Source organism: Schistocerca nitens, chromosome 3, assembly GCF_023898315.1.
Source record: "Schistocerca nitens isolate TAMUIC-IGC-003100 chromosome 3, iqSchNite1.1, whole genome shotgun sequence".
NCBI lineage: Eukaryota > Metazoa > Arthropoda > Insecta > Orthoptera > Acrididae > Schistocerca > Schistocerca nitens.
In genome coordinates, this window is record NC_064616.1 from 387,497,545 (window position 1) to 387,522,030 (window position 24,486).

Consider the following 24,486-nt stretch of genomic DNA (forward strand, 5'->3'; position numbering starts at 1 on the left):
AGATTACATAGGTCCACAATAATATTTTTCATTATTCTTTTTGTTAGGCCACTGAATACATATCTGACCTTGCGTGCTATTACAACAAGTTTATTCCTAGTGTGACTAAAAATAAACTAGAGAACTGAAAAACATGTAACTATAACAAAAAGTGCTTTCATTTTTCAATATTAACACATTTTATGGAAGACTAAAAACAAAAACCTCTGTACCGCAAAGCAATTTTAAAAAAAAAAAAAAAAAAAAAAAACTCACGAGATAGATAACGATGATTCGCAACATTAAACTGAAAAATAAAAGAAATAAATAACCATCGAAAAGTAAACCAGAGGGAATCCCAGAGTGCAACAGAGAGGTTCCCAGAGTCCACCAGGGACCATCACACTGTCACCCAGAGAGCATCCCAGAGTGCCCCAATGAGCTAAAACACTAAGAAGAATCGCTTCTCGGCTTTTGGCAAGATCAATGTGTAGAAGTACATACGAAATAATAAACTAATAAAACCCACCTCCCCAGGAGTCGGAACAATCTCCTTCCCTATCTCTCATATCCTAAAAGCACATAAAACAGAGTTTTCTGTAGTGAATTGCCAGTTTTACATCTCATAATGTGAACAACAGTACTCAACCATCATACTGGCATGCCAGTAGCCCTGATATTGTCCTTCCATCACCTTGATATCTTGATGGAAGTGCTCAGCTTGTCTGTCACAGATCTGACCCAAATTTTCACGGAGATGATCAGCATGAAAGTGAATCTTGAGGCTCATAAAACAGACCTATATCTTCATTTCCAACATGTTGACATTAATAGTAATATAATGTGGGTCCTTTCTGTTCCCTAAGAAATTTGTGACAATCTCCTTGAATGATATCCAAGCTCTATCACACAGTAATTTTTGAATCAAAGTTTGCATTGATCATCATTTATTAAATATCAGGTTCAAACATACTTTTTTTCAATTTCAGTTCCAATAAATGAGTAAAAGTCTTGGAGAGGTAGTTGAAACACACTCCATCTATGGGCAAGGCTTCCTCAAACCGTTATTTTTTTATCCAGCTTTATATGTAGAGGTAATAATAGAGCAATATACTAGCATTAGATGTAGCCAGGCCTTAGCAAGTAGAGACAGTAGCCATGTGAGCGAGATTTGTTGAATGAATGTGTGAGATTTCTACTTCAGAGAAAGGACTTCGAAAGCTTTTATATTTCTAGCACCCCTTCCATTGGGCTTGCCTGCAAGTCAATGCCTCCTCTATGTGGTGAGTAGCAGTGTATCTTTTCCATATTATTGTTTTTCCACATTTGAACAGACGATTGTGCCATTAGCTGCTTCTATATAACATCAATTTTTTTTTAACTTATAATTTTCAAAAAGACCATGGTTATTAGTTACATGTAGCTTATTAATAGGCATGAGATGACAGAAGAGAGAATTCACATTTATAATTATAAATATAAATCATAGTTTTGAAAGCAGTCATGCATCTGGATGGAGGAGGGTTAAACTTGTGTATTATTGTTTTACTCTCCATGTATCATAAAACAACAATTAAGTCGTTCAGTTGGCTTCAACTACAACAGCCAAACCGAAGCTTAGATGCTTAATAACTGTTCAGTGCAGTTAAAAAAATGCAAAGTGGTGTAGAACAGGAAACAATGAGATACTCAAAGCTGTGGCAAGATCCATTCTCATTTGCACTCATCTGCCAAACATTTCCTGCTATCACGCCATCTCCCCTCAAAAACAGTTAACAAACAAACAAGTGTTTAACCCAAGCATACTATTCAATTTAGATCAAGAGGATCAGCTGGGATGTGATAGCAAGCCAAACATTTGCATTTCATTTAAAAGTGCAAAAGAATAAAATGATTACATTACAAAAGATTACATAGGTCCACAAAAATACCTTTCATTCCTTTTTTTTACTGAAATCTAAAAACAAAAACACCTCCGTATTACACAGCAATTAAGTGCCCATTGACTTTTATTTCCTCTCGTATCTCTTTAAAGCACACAGTGCATCACAATATCAAAGTGATGGGAGGACAGTCGCAGGGTTGCTGGGATACCAACCATTGTTCATATGCAGACACACGAAGCAGGCAATTCAGCAGTCACTTTTTGGAAGCCATAACTTCAGTTCCAGTGGTGTAAAACAGGTTGCTTCTTACAAGGGAACCTCCCCATCCCACCCCCCTCAGATTTAGTTATAAGTTGGCACAGTGGATAGGCCTTGAAAAACTGAACACAGATCAATCGGGAAAACAGGAAGAAGTTGTGTGGGGGGGGAAAAAAAATATATATATATATATATATATAAAAACAAAGATGATGTGACTTAACAAACGAAAGCGCTGGAATGTCGATAGACACACAAACAAACACAAACATACACACAAAATTCAAGCTTTCGCAACAAACTGTTGCCTCCTCAGGAAAGAGGGAAGGAGAGGGAAAGACGAAAGGATGTGGGTTTTAAGGGAGAGGGTAAGGAGTCATTCCAATCCCGGGAGCGGAAAGACTTACCTTAGGGGGAAAAAAGGACGGGTATACACTCGCACACACACACACATATCCATCCACACATATACAGACACAAACAGACATATTTAAAGACAGTCGCACAGTTTTCCCTGTGCTCTGTCAAAACATAGGTTTTTAATGCTTTCAAATTCTTCCGTGTGTAGACCGTCAAATCCTGCATACATCCAAGCAAATCTGAACATGTCCTGGAATTTTGGAGAGGGAAGTCGATTATGTGTGGGTGCCTGAACTTTGATAACTGACACACGATCACGTAAACAATACTGCTCTGTGTACCTGTGCAGCTTCGCAAAATCATAGAATCTTTTCACAAAGTATCTTACTTGCCAAAAACCAAACACATCTAACAGTTGCACAAGAGTTGTACAGCCTGGAGGAATGGTAATCACGTCTATTCCCACACTAAAATTGTACAAATCCTGATCCTTCTGCCCTGTATAGCTGTCAAGGAGTAAGGCAAAATCTTTGTCCGTGTAAGGAGCAATCACATGTTCATTAAAGTCTTTCACTAGTCTTTTCTCCACTTTTCCTGATGCACTGCAATTCACAATAACATTTGGCATTTGCGCAAGTACCCTATTCACCTGTTGCTGAACTTGCGGTCCAAATACACCATTTTTTCCTGCAAACATAAATAAAATGTAGGTAAAAGAAAGTCTGCTTTGCTCAGAGCATACTGTATGGTATAACTATGTGAAGTGGCATGCAGCTGGTCTACAGTACATTCCGTGTCGCCTTCTCCAACTAACAATAATGTGCCGGTTGATTTCATTTCATAGTTAAAACCGGACTGATCTGTGTTGATAATATATGCGTCTTCATACTGTTGGAATCTGACTTTAGTTTCTGTAACAAGTGTCTTGGAACACACTAAAAGTTCTTTCAGTTTATTCATGTAGTTCTTGCTTACATATTTCGTAATCTTCCAGCTCGTAATTTTGTATTTTCTTTTGAACGTGACAAGCCAATGAGATGAAGCCTTGAAGTCCAGGCCGATTTGTTTAGCGTAATGCAATCCCCAAATCTGTAGGTCTGTATCATGCACTGCACTTAATTCATTTCTGGCTTTAATAAATTGTCAGTATACATGGTTTTCTAGTTCACTGAAATTCTGTCTTCAGGTTCCACCTTGTTCCACGACTTCTTTGCAATATTTAATTGTGCTTTTTTCCTCCATCTCTTTAAATTTCTTAAATTTGTTACTTCACTCCATAATGTATATTTGCGTCTTTTAATTGGTTTGGACAGTAACCTGGATTGGAGCATTTCCTTCATGTAACCCAAAGAAATACCATCAGATTGAAGTCTCAGTATTTCCTCTTCGTGTTCTTCGTACGGATCATCAACAATCCCATCATCTGGTACATACAGCCACACAGCAATCAGCAAGGTATCGTCGTCATCACCACACATACTGTTTATCAACAAATGTAGGAAATAATCATACAAATGTTCGACAATCATTCGATCCCTTAAGGAACTTTCCGATTCCTTACAGTTCGGAAAATATTCATTGACCTCGTTATTGAAGTCGCGAGCTATATTTGCTGGATTCATATTGCCCAAGGAATACATCTCACGTATTTAATGCACTCTCATCCAAAGTAGCTAACAGTCAACTAACAGCCAGGGAGCCTCGTTAGCAGGAATACCCTCTCTTCCGTGCCCTGTAGTCAACTGACATCATGTGTTTCGATGTTTGTTTAGGTGTAGCGTCCCCATACTATGGCGCAGTTACCTCGCATCGGACGGACAGATAATAATTGTCTGAAAATAAAAAATTCAACTTTTCACTTGAGGGAAGACTTGAACCAAAGACCTCTCGTTCCGCAGCTGCTCACGCTAACTACGGGACCACGGCGCTCCTGAGCTCAAACTATCCTTGATGTTGCCCATCTTGCGCATGGACTACTCAGTTTGTATATTTTGCTTATTTTTTTCATAGTTCCACACAACTTCTTCCTGTTTTCTCGATTGACCTGCGTTCAGTTTTTCAAGGCCTATCCACTGTGCCAACTTATAACTAAATCTGAGGGGGGATGAGATGGGGAGGTTCCCTTGTTAGAAGCTCAAACAGCAACAATGAAGTTACATAGCTTATATAAAAAAATATTATCATTTACACATTTCTTTGTAACTGACACTTTGGTAACTAATCACATTTATATATTGAAGATTTTAATTTTTTCTGACAGTCACTTGTGATTTGTAAAAAAATGATTCTCCCTATGAGTGACTAGTTTCTGTATGTGGACATGTAACTGGAACAAGCAGTTACACCTTACAGAACTTTCAGTTAACAGTAATTAAACATTTCCCACAAATCATTAACATAAATACATTTGACGATAAACTTTGCTGTCATGTAGCTTACCAAGGTGCTTATCTGTCGTTGTAGTTTGTAAATCAGGATAAAATTAGCAAGACAGAGGAAAACATTAAAGACACGAAGACCATGTACGTCACAAAAATCTTGCCCCATAAACAATCCAGCAATCTTGAGGTAAATGACAGAAAACACGTACAGTCCAGGGAGTGTTGTTATTTTAGGATCCCACTGAAAAGGAAGGACATAATCAATTGTCATTTCTCTTGTATAAAACAATCCAAGAGTAAAAATTTTAATGTAATTTAAACAAAAGTAGATAACACAACAAAATAATTAACACATATTAGTGTCGGTGGAAACTGCAGAAACCGAATCTTCAAATCATAACACACATATGGATGATGATACCTCCAAATTATTAAACTTCACGAACACCTGTGATGGTACAAAGTGCAAGCTGCTTGCGAATATCAACAGTAGTTTAAGTTGGTAGAAAACTAATCACACGTGACATTATCTTGTAGTAGGTTAGTGAATACACTCACTACGGTACGTGGCAGAATCATACAGTGCGGCTTGGAGGGAGGGGGGGAAAGGGTCTCGGCACAGCAAGCAAGGAAAGAACCTGAGAGTGTGAGAGTCATAGGCACCCTGTGAAGTGGACATACGGCCAATTTGGGGTCCATCTTGACTAAAACAGGGGTAAAACAAAAGTCCCAATTTAAGTAACTAAGAAAGAACAATATCAAGACAGACTTTCAAGACAGTTGTTGGAATGCCTAAACAATCTTTGAAATGACAACCGAACAATGAAAACATTGGAAGCCAAAGCTAGTTTGAAATGGGTAAACCACAACCATAATCTTGTGGTATTATTGAACAATAGTAGTCCAAGTAGGGTTGAAACCACGATCATGAGAGACCCAAAGCAAGTACCTAAATTAAAAAAGGTTAAACTTTTTCAAAATATGTTTTATTTTTAATACTTGAGTAAACCGAATCATTTTAATGATATTTATTCTGATATTTCAACACCTGAAACAATTTTTGTTCCTACAACATTTCGCATAAGAAATACTACACATCAAACAAAAGTAACAGTGATGCACCACTGAGTAAGAAACAGGACTTTTATTCGGGCCAACTTGGCTCAGCACTCTAGATTGAATTTTCCATAGTTTCACTAAATAATTTAAGGCAAATATCAGTAAGGTTCCTTTGTTGAGGATTTCCTTCTGTATTCTTACCTCACCTGACTTCCTGCTGACCCTTAATGTCCTCATTGCCTATAGGTCATTAAACGTCAACTTTCCTTATTACCTGAAGAAAATTTAAATAAAATTTAAAAATGCCGTTTATGAAAAACCTGCACACACATCAAAGGCAAATGACGAAAATAATCATTTTATTAATACAATGCTACAAAAAGGCAGCATCATATTACAAGTGAAGATAGTGATGTTTTATTGTTCTGTGAACAAAACAGTCTTGATCACAGTTAAATAAAAGGTTATAACCAGTTTCAGTTGAATTGGGCAGTCTTTCAGGTTTAAAACAGTTTTAGTTTTAAATCCGATGACTGCCTAATTCAGACAAAATGACTTAGTTAATTAAAATATGGTCCACACACTTTTGTTCATAAAATAAAGCAATACTGTAAGACAAAAAGAAAATAAACATCAATATGAAAGAAGTATGTGTCAATGAATATCCATGTCAAAATAAATACTGGTAATTGAACTTATGTTGTCAGTAACCTAAAGTTTTGTCTTGCTTAAATAATTTTGCTCTATTTTTCTTCTGAAAGTGGAACATTATTTTAGAAAAATAAATGATCGAAATTGAGAAACATTGTAGTAAATTTAGGTGCTTCATTTTTAAGATCTTTGATACAGACAACAGACATGGACAAAGGTTGCATTTCTCTGTACACATTTATAGCTATCTTTAGTCTTTTAAACTACTGATTTAGTAGCAGATAAATAGTGTGTCAGTCATTGGATAAAAAATTATTTAAATTTCATTATTGGCTCCATTAGCCATTTATGTCTCAGTGAACTGCTTCTTTATTGCCTTTCTTCTTTTGTTACCAAGTTTACAGGTGACACCCAATCCTTCAAAGATGTTGAGAGCTTCATCAAGCAGTTTGTCGAGTGATCGTTTGGTGCTAACTACTTGTGACGTCATTTCTAAGACATCACGAGCAACTGCAACATCCATACTCTTAGATTGCAACATTTGAGATCCCATACTGATCTTTTATGGTACTTTGCACTAAATTACTAAGTGAGTAACAAAGTTCCCATTCTCTTTTTTGAGAACTATTGGTAGCCTATGCTCATTATATGTATTATTTGTAAAAATTGTGTTTGTCAGACTTTTCTGAAAAATCAACATATTTCTTAAACTCCATATATGGCATTGTACCTCCGAGCCTAACACACAAGGTTAAGTGGTTTTAGTTTTGCATTGGAAGTATCCACCACGTAAGTTTTTAAATCCTGCCCCCGTGGCTTTCTATGGGCAAACATTTTTTAGATCTTCTGAAATTTGTCGAGAAACATGTCACATTTTTAATTAGGCTCTGCAACACCATTATGGGCTACATTTAAATTGCGACATGCACAATGGATGGACGTACAAGAAGTGCTATTTTTGTTTTGTCTACACACTACTGTCTTTGTGACTCATGATGGACACTCAGTCATTACCTGGGGCACAACATTTGCTTAAGTCTAGTCCCTTCCAATCTATAGATTCAATTAGCTGACGTTTGAGTTCTATTGCAAGCTGACTACTTTAACACAGCACAAGCCTTCATTTAAATTGCAGATGATAATAATAATGTCTTGTGTTATCACATATTACATGAAAAAATCTCTTTACTCTGAATGTATTAAATTATTTTGTTATAAGTCTGAAGTGTGTCACAGAGACATATGGTTTCTGTAGGGTTCAAATTGATGTAGGTTGCGGTAGTTGTACAGAGATCAATAAATTTCCATAGAATACACTAGCACAGATAGTTCCATCGCACTAGTCTTAACTGAAGACCACCACAACAACAATGGTTTTTGTAGTAATTCCGTTGTTGTTGGTGATGGTGCTGGTGGTACTAAGTATATTAAAACTCAAATACATTTGAACTAGCTCAGTCAAGCCTTTGTCTCCCTCTACAATTTGTACTCCTCGCACTCCCCTCCATTACCAAACTTAGGATTCCTTGATACCTCAAGATGTATACTGTAAGTTGATACCAGTCAAGTTGTGCATTAATTTCAATTCACTGCCGCTTCATTAGTTACCTAACATTATCAGATAACAGGCTCATAAAAATCAAAACCTAGCCTTATGTAACATAATTTTAGTTTTGAAAGATGAATAAGAGACTCATTTTTCAAGCATTTTAAATGGTTCCAAAATATATGTGAATGGTCCAAATACTTAAGGGTTTCTATTTATACAACTTCTGTGCACTCTATTTTGTGCTGAAATTGGCCAGTCAATGAACTAAAAATGTATTCCACTTCTTCAGTAGGGCCTATCTTCCTTTGATATAGAGTGATGCCTTCCTGTTCAACCAATAGGATCTGGAGCACTTACAATCTTCAAAACATTGTGAACAGGAAGTGAGCACTGACTGTGTTGTTGCCGTCCTTCAGCTGGAAACCTATATCCAGCAGCTAGTCCATGTGGTAGCAGAAAGTTCACTACAATTTCATTTAACTCATAACTGATGTCTATAATCTCTGCAATCCACCAGTCACACCATACACACGTCACAAACATCCCACTTCTCAAGTTGTGAATCTGAATATTATCCTGCTGTTTCTGAGGTGTCGGCCGACGAAACGAAAGTTCATCTTCCTTGCTCTTTAAGGTGTGTGCAATATGAGTTTGCCCATCACTTTGAGTCCAAAAATGTGTCTTCTGAATTCCTTTGATAGGAGTGGTTTGTTTGGACCATTCATTTTTCTGCTCACAGAAGTCTTCGATTTTCTCTTTGGACAAAACAGTGAGAGCTGTGGATGTGTAAGATTTCACACTCTAGTAAAATCCTCAGCATTCTGAATTGCAGCTGTATTTGGTCTGGAATAATTATGTTTTGTAGCATGGTGCTTCAGCAGGCCTGCTACACCATCACAAGGCTCCTTCCTGTCACCAGTAGCACTGTATACCCAGTCAGTTGGCACAAGCAACTTAATTCAAACAGCTGATAACTATTTTTAAAATGACTAGGAGCACCATCAGAAATAATTATGATCTTCTCTGCCCCTGTTTGCACTTTAAGAATTTTGCGCATTGCTAGCAAGGAGTGTGCCGAGTCATGTCCTGTGTCGTCACTTATAACTGCAACACTTGTGGTCTTCTTTTGAAAATATATCACAATTGAAATCTGGTCATTACTCCAATGATACCCTTGTACTTCTTGTGGGAGAATTACAGACCAGTTCTCAGCAAAATCACAGTTCAGCACTAAACATAGTTCTTCAGCCTGTAAACACCCTTTCACTTCTGCAATGTGTTGCAGCAATTTCTTCTGATGCTCTTGTGTTACTGCTTTCAATGACCATTTACCAAGTTCATCTATGAAACTGTCAAAGGCAACAGTTTTCTCGATTAGTTTATTTTCCTCCCATGTAGCATACGTAATTTCTGCAGAGTTATCTGCTACATCTTCAAGGCCAAGTGTCTGAAGACAGTCATCCCTTTCCAGGGCAGTCTTCACATTCTTGTAACAAACAAGTGTCTCACTTTACGTCATAGACTACTAATGACTTCAAATGCCCAACCAAGGTGTCATATGCTCCAGTAAGTTTCTCAAAGTTACCACACAAAGTTCAAAATTCGCACAGTACACACATAAAGAGAGATCTCTAAATGGGTGTGGAACTACCCACTTAGGTCGTAGAGCGTAAAATTTTGATCTTCCAATATGTGAAGTTGTATAGTTGCTCTTATAAATTGCAAAAATGTCTTTAATACTAGAAGTCGTGTACCTCTTCACTTTCACAACTTTTTGACCTTCAACTGTTACAGTTATAGTGTCTTTGTTGCACCCTGTCGAGAACAGTACCATTTATCTTCCAGACACAATGACTGCACTATTTGAATTTGAGCTGCTTCCACAGGATGGCCATAATAGGGATCTGGCCTTCCAAAGACTCCTTTTACAGACCTCACGTTTCTTGATTTGTCTGCTATGTACTTTGATACTGATGGAATGTGGTTCAAAATAGTTTTTTGAAAATGAAATTGTCACTGGAATAATAGTTAAAACTTGCACCTTTTCACTGTAGGATGTACAATATTCAACAGCTGAACTGATATTTGTGAAAAATCCCTGACAAGAGGTGCAAGAGTGCTTTGGTTCATTCTCTTTGGAAGATGGAGTTTCTACTTTGAAGAGTATGGTCAGTTTTGCTGTAGTATATTCATCCACGGCTTTAGTAATTTCTCTGCGCTTTCTTGATGCATAGAGCTTATGACTTGACTTCACTGACCATGGTTTCTCAACAGGTGTAACAACTACCACCTTAGGTGACTGATTCAGGGTATTTAATTCTTCCTCTACTGATGCCAAATCTCATCATGTGCACCATGGGAGGCTTCACCTTGTTCAGATACTATCATTGTTGTTAATACGTCAAAACATTTAGAACACAAAAAGTCGTCACTGCAAACATCTTTACTTTGAAACAGAGTCTTCAAATGAGAACACTTATTCCCAATCTGAACTAAGTCTGTTTTTATGTTTGTCTTATATACCACTCTTATGGATATGCAAAGTGTCAGCACACTTCACTCTCCTGTGTCCCAAGTCAGAAGACATTTCAAACAGTCCTTTTCACAAAACACACTGCAACTGTGTCAACTGGCAAATTCCACACGAAAACACAGAACTCACTGGATGGTCTCAGATTTCATAGAAGCCTCTTCAGTAAAGAAATTAGCACTGAACAACTACAATACAGAAACCTGCAATGAACAACCACGACAAAGAAACTGACAAGAAACTACAACAAAGTTTAAGAAATAACTGCATCAAAGTCAACAGAAATAAATCTTGTAACAAAGAAATTAGTAAGAAACAATTTCAGTGAAGAGACACATTACCCTTGAAAGTTAGAAAAATGATTTTTTAAAAATAAAACCTGTCCAACTTAAAAGTGGAAGCTCTCCTTTACAAAGAATATAGTACTACGAGGTACTTATCAACAGAAAAAAATCTAACTTTTCTGGTTTGGCATTTTTGAAATTTTTTTCTCTAAATTATAAAAAAAAAAAAATTCAAAAGGCGACAGTAAAAGAACTTTGACAGATACGTCCATATGGAGGATTTCTTTGTAATCATGAGGCAATTATCTTTCAAATTAAAAAAATTACCAAAATATCTGTAACTGTTACACAGATACAGCATTTTAAAATGTGTTCAAATATTCGTGTCTTCAAAATAGTGTTCACAGTGTCATCTTTGGAGGCCTGTATCTCGAGACAGGAACTGTGTTGGAGGAAAAAAAAAAGTTTCTTTCTTACTCCTGAATTGTAACATATGCTAAATTCAATAACATTCAAGACTATGATCACCGTGGTTGCGTTGATACTGATTATGCCTTTTATACCGAATTTTCAATGTATTGATGTTCTCGAAATTTGGCTATGTGAGAAAATCTATAGAAAATAGTACTTATCTCCAGAAATACTCGTGACTCTGGTCTTCATTAAGCTTTTGATTTGCAACATTTTTTTCAGATGTTAAGAGAGCCATATAGCTAACAGAAATGCATTAAAGCATCAAAGATAAAAAGAAAATTACAAAAATCTTAATATACATCACTTTCCAATCTCTGGAAAAATTACAATGGCATTTAAAAATGCATTTAACAGTTTTGGTCTTAAATAATTCCCAACACTGTAGGCTTTATAATAAAATAAAAATATTAATGAGTTTTCTGTGAATGGACATACAAATCTAAAGTAAAAATATTTTTTGCTATGATGAAAAAAGCAAAATTCCAAGTAAATTCATTCATGCCTGACAGCAATTGCCTCACATATGGGGATATCAAAGTAGCATATTTAAATGTAAATTATTCTAGACAAAATAAGTGTGAAAATTTATATTATGTTATTAACTCAGAAATTTTTGATAGTCTACAATGTATCTTAGTATCTGTGCAACTAATCACCTGCTCACAGTGGTAGGAAAGTGTTCTGTGTTTATGCAATAGCATGCTTTGAACCTCCACAGTCATGAAAAATGCAACACTCAATGACATCCAATATTCAGTGCCATCAATATTCAGAGCCACTGATATGCAACAATCAGCCCATTTGGCCTCGGTTTCTCTTTGTGTTTCTGTGAGACAGGTCATATTTGTTTGCTGTGCAGTCATTGACCATTCTATTTGTAATAACCTGGTTTTTAAATGAAATAGTTCCCAGTTAAATAAAATGGAAAGTATGAATTTATGTATTGTGAGAAAATCATTTAGCATACAATGGAGAGAGAGAGAGAGAGAGAGAGAGAGAGAGAGAGAGAGAGAGAGAGAGAGAGAGAGAGAAGACATGCTCTGCAACCTAAGGGAACTAGATTCTTGTTTTAAATGGGAGAACCCAAACATTAACATTGGTTCTCTAAAATATTGTTCACTAACACCAAAGTGGTGTATTTTAGCTGGCACTGTAGGCACTCATTTGGTGTGGGTCTGCAATAACCATCAAAATGTAAAACTGCTTTTGGATGCAGAACACTCTAAAGAACTTATAAAATTTCTTCTATGTGGTTCAGAAGTCTGACTTCATGGTTGATGAGTGTCATAACTGTCCTGATGATGACCAATTGTCAGAATTATTGAAAGAAAAATTAGCTTACAAAGATGCTGATGAAGAAACTGAGTACAGCCAGTGGATTAACAGAGATCACTGGACAGAAATGGTAAAGCAGTCTGCAACTGTTGACAAATACACTGACTTATTGGTAACAAAATTACAGGCACTTAAACTGCACTATTTATATCTAACAGTCAGCCAAGCTTCCTGGAGAATATGAAAGAAAATCTAAACCCAGGAAAGAAATTCTGTTAATGGGCTTAGCTGAAAATACATTTTTGTAGTCGGAATGAGATCTAGAGTTAGCAATGGACAAGCAGCAGCTGTGCAATCCATCTTATTTGTGTTTATGTGAAAATGAAAATAAATTGAGTGTAGTAAACTGCTGCTTTATAAGTGCTGGTATGGAGTATGATGTAGGATTTGTAAATGCTGCTCAGAAAGAAATGGTAAAGCTGCTGGCTGATCACTAACCACAAATCATGAAACTGCATTATTTCACTGATGGATGAAGTGCTCAATATAAAAAGAGAATAAGCTTGAAAAACTTGAGAACACAAAAATGGTTTTTCCATTGACACTAAACATTCCTTTTTCATCTACATCTACATTCATACCCCGCAAGCCACCCAACGGTGTGTGGCGGAGGGCACTTTACGTGCCACTGTCATTACCTCCCTTTCCTGTTCCAGTCGCGTATGGTTCGCGGGAAGAACGACTGTCTGACAGCCTCCGTGCGCGCTCTAATCTCTCTAATTTTACATTCGTGATCTCCTCGGGAGGTATAAGTAGGGGGAAGCAATATACTCAATACCTCATCCAGAAACGCACCCTCTCGAAACCTGGCGAGCAAGCTACACCGCGATGCAGAGCGCCTCTCTTGCAGAGTCTGCCACTTGAGTTTATTAAACATCTCCGTAACGCTATCACGGTTACCAAATAACCCTGTGACGAAACGCGCCGCTCTTCTTTGGATCTTCTCTATCTCCTCCGTCAACCCGATCTGGTACGGATCCCACACTGATGAGCAATACTCAAGTATAGGTCGAACGAGTGTTTTGTAAGCCACCTCCTTTGTTGCTGGACTACATTTTCTAAGCACTCTCCCAATGAATCTCAACCTGGTACCCGCCTTACCAACAATTAATTTTATATGATCATTCCACTTCAAATCGTTCCGCACGCATACTCCCAGATATTTTACAGAAGTAACTGCTACCAGTGTTTGTTCCGCTATCATATAATCATGCAATAAAGGATCCTTCTTTCTATGTATTCGCAATACATTACATTTGTCTATGTTAAGGGACAGTTGCCACTCCCTGCACCAAGTGCCTATCCGCTGCAGATCTTCCTGCATTTCGCTACAATTTTCTAATGCTGCAACTTCTCTGTATACTACAGCATTATCCGCGAAAAGCCGCATGGAACTTCCGACACTATCTACTAGGTCATTCATATATATTGTGAAAAGCAATGGTCCCATAACACTCCCCTGTGGCACGCCAGAGGTTACCTTAACGTCTGTAGACGTCTCCATTGATAACAACATGCTGTGTTCTGTTTGATAAAAAATCTTCAATCCAGCCACACAGCTGGTCTGATATTCCGTAGGCTCTTACTTTGTTTATCAGGCGACAGTGCGGAACTGTATCGAAGGCCTTCCGGAAGTCAAGAAAAATAGCATCTACCTGGGAGCCTGTATCTAATATTTTCTGGGTCTCATGAACAAATAACGCGAGTTGGGTCTCACACGATCGCTGTTTCCGGAATCCATGTTGATTCCTACATAGTAGATTCTGGGTTTCCAAAAACGACATGATACTCGAGCAAAAAACATGTTCTAAAATTCTACAACAGATCGACGTCAGAGATATAGGTCTATAGTTTTGCGCATCTGCTCGACGACCCTTCTTGAAGACTGGGACTACCTGTGCTCTTTTCCAATCATTTGGAACCCTCCGTTCCTCTAGAGACTTGCGGTACACGGCTGTTAGAAGGGGGGCAAGTTCTTTTGCGTACTCTGTGTAGAAACGAATTGGTATCCCGTCAGGTCCAGTGGACTTTCCTCTGTTGAGTGATTCCAGTTGCTTTTCTATTCCTTGGACACTTATTTCGATGTCAGCCATTTTTTCGTTTGTGCGAGGATTTAGAGAAGGAACTGCAGTGCGGTCTTCCTCTGTGAAACAGCTTTGGAAAAAGGTGTTTAGTATTTCAGCTTTACGCGTGTCATCCTCTGTTTCAATGCCATCATCATCCCAGAGTGTCTGGATATGCTGTTTCGAGCCACTTACTGATTTAACGTAAGACCAAAACTTCCTAGGATTTTCTGTCAAGTCGGTACATAGAATTTTACTTTCGAATTCACTGAACGCTTCACGCATAGCCCTCCTTACGCTAACTTTGACATCATATAGCTTCTGTTTGTCTGAGAGGTTTTGGCTGCTTTTAAACTTGGAGTGAAGCTCTCTTTGCTTTCACAGTAGTTTCCTAACTTTGTTGTTGTACCACGGTGGGTTTTTCCCGTCCCTCACAGTTTTACTCGGCACGTACCTGTCTAAAACGCATTTTACGATTGCCTTGAACTTTTTCCATAAACACTCAACATTGTCAGTGTCGGAACAGAAATTTTCGTTTTGATCTGTTAGGTGGTCTGAAATCTGCCCTCTATTACTCTTGCTAAACAGATAAACCTTCCTCCATTTTTTTATATTCCTATTAACTTCCATATTCAGGGATGCTACAACGGCCTTATGATCACTGATTCCCTGTTCTGTACTTACAGAGTCGAGAAGTTCGGGTCTGTTTGTTATCAGTAGGTCCAAGATGTTATCTCCACGAGTCGGTTCTCTGTTTAATTGCTCGAGGTAATTTTCGGATAGTGCACTCAGTATAATGTCACTCGATGCTCTGTCCCTACCACCCGTCCTAAACATCTGAGTGTCCCAGTCTATATCTGGTAAATTGAAATCTCCACCTAAGACTATAACAAGCTGAGGAAATTTATGCGAAATGTATTCCAAATTTTCTCTCAGTTGTTCTGCCACTAACGCTGCTGAGTCGGGAGGTCGGTAAAATGAGCCAATTATTAACCCAGCTCGGTTGTTGAGTGTAACCTCCACCCATAATAATTCACAGGAACTATCCACTTCTACTTCACTACAGGATAAACTACTACTAACAGCGACAAACACTCCACCACCGGTTGCATGCAATCTATCCTTCCTAAACACCGTCTGTACCTCTGTAAAAATTTCGGCAGAATTTATCTCTGGCTTAAGCCAGCTCTCTGTACCTATAACGATTTCAGCTTCGGTGCTTTCTATCAGCGCTTGAATTTCCGGTACTTTACCAACACAGCTTCGACAGTTTACAATTACAATACCGATTGCTGCTTGGTCCCCGCATGTCCTGACTTTGCTCCGCACCCTTTGAGGCTGTTGCCCTTTCTGTACTTGCCCGAGGCCATCTAACCTAAAAAACCGCCCAGTCCACGCCACACAACCCCTGCTACCCGTGTAGCCGCTTGCTGCGTGTAGTGGACTCCTGACCTATCCAGCGGAACCCGAAACCCCACCACCCTATGGCGCAAGTCGAGGAATCTGCAGCCCACATGGTCGCAGAACCGTCTCAGCCTCTGATTCAGACCCTCCACTCGGCTCTGTACCAAAGGTCCGCAGTCAGTCCTGTCGACGATGCTGCAGATGGTGAGCTCTGCTTTCATCCCGCTAGCGAGACTGGCAGTCTTCACCAAATCAGATAGCCGTCGGAAGCCAGAGAGGATTTCCTCCGATCCATAGCGACACACATCATTGGTGCCGACATGAGCGACCACCTGCAGATGGGTGCACCCTGTACCCTTCATGGCATCCGGAAGGACCCTTTCCACATCTGGAATGACTCCCCCCGGTATGCACACGGAGTGCACATTGGTTTTTCTTCCCCTCTCTTGCTGCCATTTCTCTAAGGGGCCCCATTACGCGCCTGACGTTGGAGCTCCCAACTACCAGTAAGCCCACCCTCTGCGACCGTCCGGATCTTGCAGACTGAGGGGCAACCTCTGGAACAGGACAAGCAGCCATGTCAGGCCGAAGATCAGTATCAGCCTGAGACAGAACCTGAAACCGGTTCGTCAGACAAACTGGAGAGGCCTTCCGTTCAGCCCTCCGGAATGTCTTTCGCCCCCTGCCACACCTTGAGACTACCTCCCACTCTACCACAGGTGAGGGATCAGCCTCAATGCGGGCAGTATCCCGGGCAACCACAGTCTTCGTCCGATCGGGGGATGCGAGGGACGAGCTGGCCGTCCCCGACAAACCCCCATCCGGACCCCCACAGTGATGCCCATTGGCAACAGGCTCAAGCTGTGTGACCGAAGCCAACACTGCCTGAAGCTGGGAGCGAAGGGATGCCAACTCAGCCTGCATCCGAATACAGCAGTTGCAGTCCCTATCCGTGCTAAAAACTGTTTTGCAAAGAACGTCTGAACTAATCTACAGAGAGCGCAAACAAATCGACAAAATTTAAACGGTTATTAAAATACAAGATTGCCTAGTAAATGCAGTAATGCTGCTACTAACGCACTGCTGACACACTGCTCGGCAGCGGAAGGAGACTACGCGATTTTACACTATTCAGGTACTAAAACGCGATGCTACAACTCGCAAATACTATAATACGCCCCAAATTTATGTATCAAACAATGCAAGTACCAGAAACACTCAAAGAAATTAAGAATTAAACTATGTAAGAAATGAGTGAGCTAGGAGTATACGACTTGCTGCTGCAGCTGCTTATCCAACGGCGGCAGGGAGCTACTACCAAAGTAAATCTGTGACAGATTGGAAGTAATGGTAAAACATTTATTGAGAAAAGCTGGTCTTCAACTAGAGCATGGTGTACAAATAACTGCATTTGATGTTTACAATTTCTGCAAGGCTAATACTGACAATTTTTCCCCCTTCACTTCTTAGACGAAAGTGAAGGATTTCCTATGCGAGAACCTCTGGAAGAGATTTCTGACAACCTGCAAAATACCTGGTACCAGGTATTACAAACCACAGTTACAAATCACTTCCCTGTGATGCATCAGAAATTAGAACAGGTAAGTTGTTTTGAAAAGTTTTCTTGATTTTCTCATTCAATTGAAAATTCCCTGCAATGGACACATACCCATCCTTGACAAAAATCTTTCTGTGGCAGTTGTAGATTATCAAGGTGCTACTTTGCCTTCCTGAAGAATGTATGTGATGAAGCCGTGTATTCCACCCACCTAACCAGCAGTGTCATTCCTTTGGTATGGGAGAGAAGACACTCATTTTGTGCCTTTGGAAAACATTATGTACTGGTGATGTACCTGAATCAAACACATTAGCAAGCACGTATTACTCTCATAAAAATTATATGAAGTTACCAGAATCTAATATGTTACAGTGACTTAAAAACAGTCACTATGAAAAACTTTCATTGGGAACTGCATGAATCTTCACTGCTGAACATACACATTTTAAATTTAAAACATTTGTCTGCCTAGCATAATTGTTTTTAAATAATTTATATTCTTCTGGGTATGCTGTGTACAATATGTCTTAAGGGCATTGTGTAATTATAATTCCAAGTATGTTGCTACATTTGATTGCATTTATTTTTAGAGTAGGCCTATATCGACTGAATTGCCACCATCTGGTTACATCTGGTGGTCTTGACATCCGTGTGACATCAGTGGTTCTGTCACTGTATCTGCTTGTTAATTACATTTCTTTGGTGTTATTGGAGTATAAGAGAAAATCCCATGCCTGTCAAAATCAATGCTGTTTTTTGTTTTCAATCATATCTGAGTATCTGAAAAATGAGTGGTGTGATGATAACTGAAAGCATTTCACATATTTAAGAAATCATTGCTTGGGTCATAACAACTCAAGCTGGTTTTCTATACTCTCAAGTCAAGCAGAGTTATTAAATACCTTTTTCCCATGAACTCCCTACAGTACTGCATTCAAGTGCAAGCTCCAGCCAAGGCATTTATGTATGCTTTTGGAAACTTTACCATTTTCTCCCAAAAACTATTAAAAACATGTGGAAGAAATTTTACACTTGTTTTTACCATGGCAAAAGTAACAAGCACAGAAAGTTTCATGAAAATCTGAGTCAGTAGGTGTCAGGCTGGATGAACTGACTTGGAATGACTTCTTATTAGAGACAAATTTTTTTTATTTCAGATTTAACTGTATGTCCAGTTGTAGAAAACCCATTAATATTTTTATTTTCTTACAAAGCCTACAATCATGGGACATATTTAATACTAAAACCAGATTTCCAGCATGTTGGAAAATGTGTTACTAGCATTTCCAATGCCCTTGTAATTTTTCCAGAAACTGGAATGTGAAATTCATTAACATTATTTTGTAATTTTCTTTGTAAATTTACTGCTTAAATGGCTGCATTTGTTTACTATATGCCTCTTAACTCCTGAGAAAAAAAAAAAAAAAAAAAAAATCCAAACCTAAAGCTTCATAAAGACCAGTTATGAGTATTTCTGTAGATACGCACCTCTTTGCATCGACACACCCCCATAGCCAAATTGTCTGGACACCACTACATTGAAAATGTATTTAGCTTGAGGGGGGGGGGGGGGGGAAATCGCTAAATTTCTTATGTTGTAAGTCCAACCGGGTCGACAGAAGCGTCCGACCCCACGCGTCGGCTTTGACCCGTGACCTAAGGGTGTTGTCGTTGTGACGTCATGACGGCGCGGAGTTTGGTTTGAGTGTAGCAGTCTCCAGTTCTGTTTTATCTTATTTTATTTACTTTTCTGATCTGTTTGTTCTATCTTGCGAGATTTTTTTTTAAATTTAAAAACACTTATTACTTATTTTAATTATCTGTTTCCTCCAATTTCTGTGTTAGTTTATTATATTTATCTTTCTGATCTGTTCGTTCTACCCCGTGAGATTTTTTTTTAAAGACAAAAAACACTAATCAGCTACTGAAGCATCTTTATCTTCTATGGGTTGCAGGGATTACGACCCCTGGGGAGGTGGGTGGGTATTCATGCATGGCTGTCTTCACTTACACGTTGTAGCTACCTAAGGCATCTAAATTTGTTTATATTTAGTTTGCCCCCCACCCAAAACACCCCATTTCCCGCGCTTGTCCCGTTAGTGTCATTAGGCTTCTTGTGGAAAGTGTGTGTGTTTGTTTTTGTTTCCGCCATATTTGTGACGTCATGGGTCAAAGCTGACGGGCGGGATCGGACGCTTCCGTATTTCCGTCAACCAAATGTATAAAATTTCATTAAAATCTGAAATGGCTGATGACATGACCTGGGTGATTTGACACAGAATGACCCCTCAGCAACTACAATTTTTTACCCAAGTTTTTCACCAGTCCTATTCAGTTAATTGAAAAAGTATACATCGATTTACAATAATACTCAAAAGACATATACAAATACTTTACAATGATAAAGAAAAGAATTACACATATTTTATAACAATGAACAAATCACTTCCTGGAAGAGAAACATTTATGTTATTATATTTCACACTTTCTACCATGGTTACAATTTCTTTTCTGGAGGAATGGGTACTCACTTTATTTACAAATAACTTTACAATGATTAACGTTTCATAGAATAATTACAAGTTCATTTTTAGTGTTTGACCATTCTTACCAAACTTCGTGGTGGTGTTCTGTCCTTATCTCTCCATCACTTTGAACATGTCTAGCAGGAACTTAAGAATCAACAAAACTTATTTCCTCATTGTCTATAGATGTCCTTCAAGTAGGATGACACCTGACTACATACCTGTCTGGGCACTGATTTACAACACTATTCCTAACAATTTTCTGCAGTAATCTCCACCCATTGTTTTGAGCACAAATGTGAAGAAGTCTCTGCAACATTTACTGTATTTACATAGACAACACACACTGTCCAGTCGCATTAATGTGAGCATTGCTTACATTCGATGTCAACGTACAATAGCCATTCACAGGTGGCAGCACTAGCAATTGGGGGGGGGGGGGGGGGTGTATATAAAGCATGTCTGGAGGAGGAGGAGGGGAAACACTGCAGTTGTCATTGTAATGTACAAACGAAGCAACTTATCTGATGTTCAAAAGGGCATGATGATTGGCTTTAGAAGAAACAAGACAGTAAAAAAATTATAAACCTCCCAGTCAGCATTCAGAAATGATTTGAGAACGCAGTCACTCACAGACCAACTTGTGCGACACATACCCATCCAAATACATTTGTGAAGTAGTCCGCAACACATAGGCTACCCTCTTAACATCTCTCGTAATAGCAGACCAATAACCATCTATAGTATTTGTGCATGCCCAAGTTTTAAAAATTCTTAAACTCTGCTCAATGATTAATTTAAACTCTCCAACCACCCGGAAGTGGCCTACCCATCAGAATTAATACTACTCCCATCCGATTTGACCTTACCGAACAGAGGTTTCCACTACACTACTGTAACACAGTCCTCTGAATTCTGCCTCCATTACTAATTAAACCTACAGAACTACAAACCTCCCAAACAGAAAAAAAAAACAAGTGACCACAGACTTCATTACATGCAAACTGTACACTCACCCTAAACAAAATAATTAAAAAATATAAAATAATTAAATTCCAACATCTCAAACCACGTACTCCTAATCCTACATCTACACGCGTACTTCGCAAGCCACAATACAGTGCATGATAGAGGGTGTCTTGTACTATTGCTAGATGTTCCATTTCACGTTCCACTAACAGGTAGAGAGGTTCAAATGGCTCTGAGCACTATGGGACTCAACTGCTGTGGTCATAAGTCCCCTAGAACTTAGAACTACTTAAACCTAACTAACCTAAGGACAGCACACAACACCCAGCCATCAGGGTAGAGAGGGAAAACTGCCCAGATGCTTCCATACAAGCCTTGATTTCTATGCTGTCTTCACAGTCCTAAGGCAAGATGCATGTTGGAGGCAGTGGGTTCATTATGCAGTGTGCCACAAATGCAGTTCTCTAAACATACTCAGAACTGTTCTGTGAATATAACATGTTTCCATTCCAAGATTTCCCATGTGAGTTCACATACAGCATTTCCTTAATACTCAAATGTTAATCAAACCTACTGGTAGCAGATCTAGTAGCATGCCTCTTAAGTTTGCTAGCCAACTTTATGAGTCCTTCACATCTCTATCTCGCACATCACATACTTACATAAATCGAGTCCTATAATACTCTAGAATTTGTGTATCTCCCAATAATCATTACAATGACGCAAGCTTAAAACTCTTGCTGTAACTTATTTTTGACTGAGTTTGAGGCTATTGCTACCATTAATAAGAGTAATTTTGGGGCCTAGCCTGAATGTTAATCCATTCACCACAACCATATTTACAGTTTCACTCCTGACTAGAAAGGGTGTGTATTCCTCTGCAATTAATATAGTAGTGCTACACATGTCTCTGCCAAGTAATAGATGTAAGAACAGCACTTGTGCACCCCGGCTCCAAGAAAGACGCAATAAGTTATGGAAATAATTTCACAAACCACTATCTGTGTAACCTACTCTATATAGACATTTGATGGAAGGAATCAGAGAAAATCTCCAAACTAAATCCCCGACTAACATACATCTACACATTCAGTAATTCCCTGCAGAACCACCTCCACACGTTTCACACCAGCCAGCTTCTGTGTTGCTTTTGAATATCCTTCACACTTACCTCATCTGTTGCATGTCCTCCACTTACAATCAACTATGCATTTAATAATAAACAAAACTACAACCACACATATTACAGAGCAAGACTGGATTAACAGAACATTCAATTCTGGTTAGACAACTCACACCAAAGCTGTCACCTTCCAACCAATCTCAGGTTACACTGCAGATCAGTCCTTGACAATAACCTAACTTATAGCCCAAAAACTGATACAAACACAAAAAATATTGTTAGGGTTCTATTCTCTCTTTACACATCTACAATGGCACATGCTACATTATCATTGTGTTACGAGGCAAAGGTGACATAAGTAGGTTCAGTTGACCCTAACAACACATTCCACAACTAAGACTTAGGCTACAAAAATAAAATAATGCGATAATTAAAATTCTAAGCCAACATAAATGAAGAAGCACAGGAGTCCACTTAATGAGAATATGAACACACTACAAAAATGTCAAATGTAATATTTGGAATATAACTGAACAACAAGTATGTGAAGTAATACCGCCATTTGTCAAAGACCTTCACACAATGAACAACTTGCCTCTAAAGGAGACTACTTAAAATACGAAATTAGGAAGTTCCTTAAAAATGCTAAACACATTTAATCATTTCTAAGCAACAAGTAACAATAACCATCAAATTTACCCTCACCACAAAGTAATGGTGTTGTGCAGTCTATGGACAACGATTTTGGAAACTGGCAATCAGGTAATAGGCAATATGATGATCTGTGTCACTGATCTGTACTCTCACACTACAATATAGGTCCATGAGGACATGAATTCCCCCCCCCCCCCCAACGCTCTTCATGGGACTAATGTATGTGTTTGGACCTGTCTTGTGCAGCCTGTTATATATGTGCTCTAACACATACAGGGAAACTATGTAATCGCAGTCCTTACACTTGTAGAAGTTATCCTTCAAAATTCCATTAATCGTGATATTGGAAGGTTAGGTATAATGCCTTGTGTGCTACAAGGTTAGATTACACTAGCAGAGAATAGGAAGTTGACCAGCTTACCAAATTATGCCAACTGGCATCCAAACACTTTTTGACGCCACACCAAAAGTAAAATATGACCAGTCTCAAGGAGGTATACTTATGTAATGCCAATTATTAACACAAGATACCGACAAATGGATATGTAGGTTTAGAGTCTTACGACACACATTCGCTGATGTCCTATCAAAGAAGTGGATTCTGATTAAAAATATTGCATGTCATATTCCTTTCCCACATTCGTGGAGGAAATTAAAAAACAAAGACATATGAAGACCATGATCTTCGAAGATTTTGATAAGGTTTATAAATCACCGGAACCTAAATATGAAAGTCATCTGAAGAAAGTTTACACTACAATTTGGTCTTGTGAATGTACCTATGATCTACAGTGGACTGTTTATTAGCAGTAAAGCGAAATGTATTTGATTCGTGGAGCCGATAGTAACCGGCAACATCAAGTATGAGCGTTCAACTATAGCCACACTTAAATAAAATACATTATGTCAAGAACAATTATTAGAAAATATATGATAAAATTGTCTAATACCTGCAGGAAATTGCCATCACAGTAATTCCGAGCTTGGGGTATGTGAAACACCTCATCAACAAGTGGGATAGGATGCACTTTGTGCAGTCTCTCAAATATTAACAATGTGTACACGCTAAACACAAACCACACAGAATACACATTCCACATGCGATTTATTATACTCTTCCACAAACCCATTTTTCCGTATTTCTGTAACGTCACCAACCGCCAACAATCACACGTTCAAACACCACACTTTTCAAACCCATACAAAGATCATACCTACAAAGATATTATTTTGTCTTGCCTCCATATGAATTAGGAACTTGCACATGTAAAGCCACGTTCCACGCGCAAGAAAATTAGCGCCACTTGGTCGCCTTTCGAGTGGCGTCACCGACGCTACTTGTGGAAACAGCGTAATTCGTGTGGTGGCACTGGAGTGACGCTACTTTTAACAAAGCCCCAGAAATTAAAGTAGTTTCAACTTTGTTACACAACTTTTCTTTCCC

At 38.6% G+C, this 24,486-nt stretch overlaps 1 protein-coding gene across 1 annotated transcript in view; it reads right to left on the reverse strand.

Moving 5' to 3' along the window:
* LOC126248328 (putative Dol-P-Glc:Glc(2)Man(9)GlcNAc(2)-PP-Dol alpha-1,2-glucosyltransferase) overlaps nucleotides 1-24,228 on the reverse strand; it is a 91,773-nt gene extending 67,545 nt beyond the window's left edge. Inside the window, exons 1-2 of the mRNA XM_049949220.1 lie at nucleotides 23,993-24,228; nucleotides 4,923-5,105 (exon numbers count right to left, since the gene is read on the reverse strand). Coding sequence (XP_049805177.1) covers nucleotides 4,923-5,105; nucleotides 23,993-24,172 — 363 coding nt within the window. The 5' untranslated portion in view covers nucleotides 24,173-24,228. The remainder of the gene's footprint in view (nucleotides 1-4,922; nucleotides 5,106-23,992) is intronic.
* Between the last annotated feature and the right edge of the window lie 258 nt (nucleotides 24,229-24,486).